The 6,000-nt window shown below is 39.5% G+C and overlaps 1 protein-coding gene across 4 annotated transcripts in view; it reads right to left on the bottom strand.

The window, feature by feature from the left end:
* Positions 1–1,683: 1,683 nt before the first annotated feature.
* Golm2 (golgi membrane protein 2) overlaps positions 1,684–6,000 on the bottom strand; it is a 73,695-nt gene continuing 69,378 nt past the window's right edge. For all 4 annotated transcript variants that reach the window (XM_059261267.1, XM_059261264.1, XM_059261265.1 and 1 more), the window contains one exon: positions 1,684–3,993. In XM_059261267.1, coding sequence (XP_059117250.1) covers positions 3,923–3,993 — 71 coding nt within the window. In that variant the 3' untranslated portion in view covers positions 1,684–3,922. The remainder of the gene's footprint in view (positions 3,994–6,000) is intronic.

The raw sequence follows: 6,000 nt of genomic DNA, 5'->3' as shown, positions 1-6,000 counted from the left end.
CAGCACTCTGGAGTCTGCCATTGCAGCCCTGTGACGAGCAGGGACACTGGGACCCTGCTAACCACAGCTCTGGACATCCTGGAACTCTCACTAGTGTAATAGTAATAGGTTGTTCAGAGTTCAAGAGCTTGTCTGTCCAAATAAGAGAGCTAGAGTCAGGCATATTATGGCCTTGCATGTTCATACACCAGCCACAGGATGGCTGAGTCATTAAGGATCAGGGATTCAAGGCCAGCCTAGACTACACAGGGAAACTTTGTCTTAAAGAAAACAATGAAGGGCTAGGGTGTAACTCAGTAGAAGAGTGCTTGCCTAGAATGCACAAGGTGTGTTCAGTCCCTAGAGCCAGGAGAGACAGAGAAGGGAGGGAATCCTAGGTAGTATGATTCAGAATTGCGGTGAAAGAGTAAGAAATTTGGAAATATTCAGCACTTTGGTTGAGTCTTGTTATTCCTAAGCATGTAATTATAAGCAAAGCAGAAGCCCCACTTCTAAATATTACTACAATGGAAGCCAGTCTTTCAACACTTGTTCTTTTGGGGAAATCTTAGCTCTAAACCATCAGTGTTCAATAAAATAAATGTATTTAAAATTTCAAAGAAAAAAAAAGAATGGGTTACTTATGGGTTAAGTGTAAGAGCTAGTTAGTAATAAGCCTGAGTTACTGGCTGAGCATTTATAATTAATATTAAGCCTCTGACTGGTTATTTGGGAACTGGCAGGCAGGAGAGAAACGTCCAGGTATGTGCCATTATTTTACCATTGTAGATATGTTGCTGGTCCAGTAATTGTGGTTCATAGGCTTTACAGCAGGGTAGGACTACCCAGTGCTGCTCTTTCTCGGCAGCCTGCACAGCACTGATACTATGAGAGCCACTCCAGATCAGTTCCATTACTCCAAGTTCTATCTGAGGTGTATCAAGTCTTCAGCAATGAGAGACAACCAGGGCAACAGCAAGAGCCTATATTGTTTTGTCTCTTGGAATTCCCTTACCCAACAAGTTGAGAAGGGTTTCTCATGCACAGTATTAGGATTTTTGTTACAGTCCAAGGCTCTTTTAGGAAGCATCATTGTCCCAAGAGGCACAACTTCTTTAAACAATCCCTCCCACCTCCACCCCGTGTGTGTGTATGTGTGTGTGTGTGTGTGTGTGTGTGTGTGTGTGTGTGTGTACATCTATGTGGTGGTTTGAAGGAGGATGGCCCCCACAGACTCATAGATTTGAATGCTTGGTCACCAGGGAATGGAACTATTAGAAGGTGTGGACACTTGTTGGAGGAGGTATGTCACTGGAGGTGGGCTTTGAGGTTTCAAAAGCCAAACCCAGGCCCAGTGTGTCTATCTGAAATATACTTAGTGTTACTTAACCTTCCTCCCCAGGTAAAGCCCCCCCCCATTTTCCCATCTCTCCATTTTATCATATTTTGTCTGATTCTTTTGGGTGCTGACTGCTTCCATTTGAATGTAAGCTCTAGAACAGACCTTGTCCATCTTATTTACTTATTCACACAGATGACTTTCTACCTTTGCCAAATAAGCTAGCCCTACAGTAAACAACCCTACTCGTGTAGTTCAGTTTAACTTAAAATAAATGCTAACATTTATTCAAATTTCAGTGTCAAGATGCAAATGTTTACATTCATGTAATTTTATATATATCTAGCAAAATCAAAACTGTGAAACAAGTTTAACTTTTAATTTATTAGAACCCAGTAAGATTTTTAAAAGCAGCGTTCCTGTCAAATTAACACTTAATTCAGGGCAAAAATACATCAAAACAAAACAAAACAAACAACCCTAATTCTTAAGGCAGAAGTAAAACACTGTAAACAAAACACCATTTCTAATACAGACTGTAGAATGTCGCAATTTAAAGAGATCCACATAGTACTTTATAGCACTACAATGTTAATACAGTCAGAAATATCAGTTGGTCCAAGATTCCCCAGTTTATAAAATGTCTAGGCTGCTAAATGAAGTTTTTGCTGTGTATGGATAGTTACTATACAACCAACTGACCGTTTTTATGACAAAGGAATTGGCAGGAGACCTTATGCTTTTGTCTAACCAGTTCTACAATATCAAGTATGAAGTATCTCTAGGCATTTGTAGATTTGGCTCCCCTTGCTAACTGCTGTGCATGTGCATCACTCCCCTTTGACTACATTTTAATGTAATCATCATACTTTTTTACTGGAGCCTGACTTTACTGACAACAAAAGTATGAACTGTTTGGTTTCTTGGTGTGTGTATGAGAGTGTTTGTGTGCACAAGCAGTTACGTGTGTGCAGGTGTAGGTGCAAGTATAGGAAGGCCAGAGGTCAACCTGTGGGGGGAGGGTGTTCCTCACAAGCTGTCCCTTACTGGGTCCCGGAACTTGCTAATTAGGCCAGGATGGCTGGCCAGCGAGCTCCATGGACCCATCTGTCTCTGCCTCCTCAACATTGGATAATCTGATATAGCGGAAAAGCCAATTTTAATAAATGACTCCATCTTTTCCTGGCCATTAAATAACTTTGGACTAAATTATAAGAACTTAGGTCTCTCAGTAGGTGAACAATTGCTTCTTCTATAGATTAGTATTTTGAACAGAGCCTTAGTGGGGGGCTTTTCATGTGTGTTTACTTTGTTGTTATTTTCAGTGCTGGGAATCAACCTAGGCCTCACACCACTGCGCCATGTCACTCCCAGTAGTTCATCTTTATGTGCAATTAAAGCAGCCCTTCTAAAAAACGGGGTTTACAGCCTTACATTTTCCCCCTTATCATCAATACCTTTCATTTTTAGGGAACACTAAAAAAAATTAAAAGTGCTTGAAACCAGAAAAGAAGGATTAGCTAGCTTATACATCCTAATGAAATAATGGCAAAAGACACAATACACTGAAAATAATTCAGTAAGTCTAGCAAATGAGCTTGGTGGGTTCTTAACTAACATTACAAATATTCATTTTTATTACAAAGTTTTCGGCTATTTCAATAAAACAGCTGTAGACTTCACGGTACTTCTATTCATCCATTCATTAATAAAAACCTGTTAAAATCCCTTACTTAGTAGTTCTGGAAAAGTCTAATCAAATACAATCATTAAAACTACCAGAAAAGCTTTGCTGTACTGATCGCAGACTCATTTCAAGGTGGATTTAGTCACTTTCAGGATCTGTCATGTAAACGGTGAATACACGCACCAGATTCAACTCTGAAAATATAACAAATTTTAGCCAGTGCTGACTACAGTTAAACAGTACTGGTATTACTTGAAAAAATAAAAATTCATTGTCAATCATGCATTCCGCAACTTCAAGAACTAAGTAAGGAATAACTTATAAATATTGTTATGATGACTTGGACTTTCCTCGAGTAAAATAAAAGGAGCAGGGAGGTCATTCTGTACACACATTGCCCATTGCTTGGCATCCAGGTCCCCACTTTTGTGTGTAACTATTCTAGCATAACTCTTTAAAGAGTGTGAAATGAGGGGCAGTAGAGGACACCTATGGGGGTGGGGGCAGGTAACAAAAACGTATTAGTGTCTAGAGTTTTCAGCTGAATACTAACTTCTCACTGCCTTTACACTATGTGCAGCATATAACCTGTACAAACATTTGTTCCTGTTTGTCTTTTTGTGAAAAAAAATTAGGTTCAATAAAATGTGAAATTTACATTAGTTTGCTTTAAATGCAAAGATTAACTGTTTTTGGCTCAGCTGTGTTGTAACCAAAAAAGTATCTGCTTTGATAATACAATATGAAAAAGTTCATATATGTACATTGGTACATTCCTTCATTAAAATTTCCTTAAATCTATCTCAATGTATCTTTACAACTGATACAACGACGACTGATCTTTACAACAGAAGTCAAAATTGACAAGTAGAGATGATTCACTGCGAAGCACTTTGGGTTTTGAGCATCCCTTAGACTTAAAGGACATCATTGAAGCGCTGTTTGCCATAGTCTGCAGGATCCATCTGAAGTTCTCGTTCTTCATCATCTGCAAACAAAATAATATATGTCAAGAACAGGGTCCAAAGTTGCCACAGCCAGACAGTTTCACACTGTCTCCAGTTTTTCAGCTTTACAGCAATCTTTTCTCATTTCTTATCTGTTATCTTAACTGTACTGTTTCTTAGCTGCATGGCTGAAGAGTGAAAAGTCTATCACTACTTTGCAAGACTTAATTTTAACAAACATTCTGAGTTGGACATGGTGGCTCACACCTGTAATCCCAGCACTAGGGCAGAATTGGAGGCAGAAGGATCAGGAGTTCAAGACTTGGACTACATGGAGAGCTTGAGGTTAACCTGGGCTACATGAGACCCTATCTCAAAGAAACAAAACACAGCAACCATCCTCAACCTAAAAGGAAAACAACAACTATCTGACAGGTATGTACAGACAAATGTACAATAGATAGAGCTAACAAAGCGTTAGGAATCCCCAGGACTGAAGAGCTAGTGTTGTGCATGAGGTCAGAGTTTCAGGCCATTCCTAGCTCCAGGGCCAGTTCCAGGACTGCCTAAGGCTATAGGAGACACTCTCAAAAACTCACCACCATCATCTCAAATTATAAAGATAATCTATAGTGGTCATGAAAAAAAAATCAGAAAATAAGAGAATATAAGTTCTCCTCAGTCCCAACATAGAACACTTCAGTGAAGTTCTCTGCAAATACCTTTCTCTTGACTTTTTAAATGCAGCACACTAACCAAAACTTAACTCTTCCTTAGAAAAAAACAAAACAAAACAAAAAACACAACTGTTGCCCCTCAAAGCCTCTTTGAACAGCTGCATCCAATGACTAGCGAGTGAGCGCCTTGCAGTAAGGACTTCTCTGGCTGTAGTCCCCTATACGTCAGCTGCCATCCCTGCACTGTCAGTCTATCTCAACAAGAAGCCCTTTAAAAAATAAAAACATTTTAAATATAACTGCTCAAAATAAGTAAAATTATGTTACAATAAGAATGAGAGGAAGAGCCAGGTGGTGGTGGCACACGCCTTTAGTCCCAGCACTTGGGAGGCAGAAGCAGGCAGATCTCTGTGAGTTCAAGGCCAGCCTGGGCTACAGACTGAGTCCGGGACAGCCAAGGCTACAAAGAGAAACTCTGTCTCAAAAAACAAAAAACCAAAAAAGAATGAAAAGAAGTTTAAGTAGAGCCCGAGGAGGTGGCTCTCTTTCTTCAATGCCTCATTTTATTATTATTTTTTTGTATCTCCCATGATTCATTGAATACCACACTGAAGATGAAGAGCAGAGTGCCTGCATACTTTTGTTTGTACTATTGTGGAGTGGTATTTGCTCCGCACATGACCTTGGGCTACATGGCCAGAAGGAGGTGCTGCTGCTTGCCATTGTACAGGACCTCTTAAAAGGAAAGGGAGAGGGGGTCACAAGGTTCCTTCTCTCGGTTTCCTGCTTCCTGGTGTGATCAAACTGCCAGGTGGATCTGCTCTCGGTCACATCAGAGGATGACTTCAGCTGTCTACTCAGTTCTGTGTTCGTGAGCATATTTCCTCAATTTATATCCTCATAAATTCCCTAATAGTCCTTAAGCAGACTCCTGTAGAATTGTCGCTTTACTATTGGAAAGCCGAAAAATCACACACTGGACCATTATAAATTAGGGATCATCCTTGAATTTTAAACATTTTTTTTTTTTTTTTTTTTTTTGGTTTTTCGAGACAGGGTTTCTCTGTGTAGCTTTGCGCCTTTCCTTGAATTTTAATTATACTGAATTAAAGTTTTTTATTAATTCTTTTCGAGAATTTCATACATGTATTTTGATCATATTGACTCCCACTCCCCACACCTCAACTCTTCCCAGATCCAACAGTTTATTTTTGAGACAATTTCACTATGTAGCTCAGGCTGGCCTTGAACTCATAATCCTCCTGTTTCAACCTTCCATGTGCTATCTTGATCTTTCAAAAATGACAAACAAGCCAACTTTCTTTTGTACCATATTCTTAAAACTGATCACTTTTTTATTTTTTAGGAGGG

The sequence above is a fragment of the Peromyscus eremicus genome, chromosome 4, assembly GCF_949786415.1.
Source record: "Peromyscus eremicus chromosome 4, PerEre_H2_v1, whole genome shotgun sequence".
Classification (NCBI taxonomy): Eukaryota; Metazoa; Chordata; class Mammalia; order Rodentia; family Cricetidae; genus Peromyscus; species Peromyscus eremicus.
The sequence above is the reverse complement of the archived record's forward strand: the minus strand, read 5'-3'. Positions and strand labels throughout refer to the sequence as shown.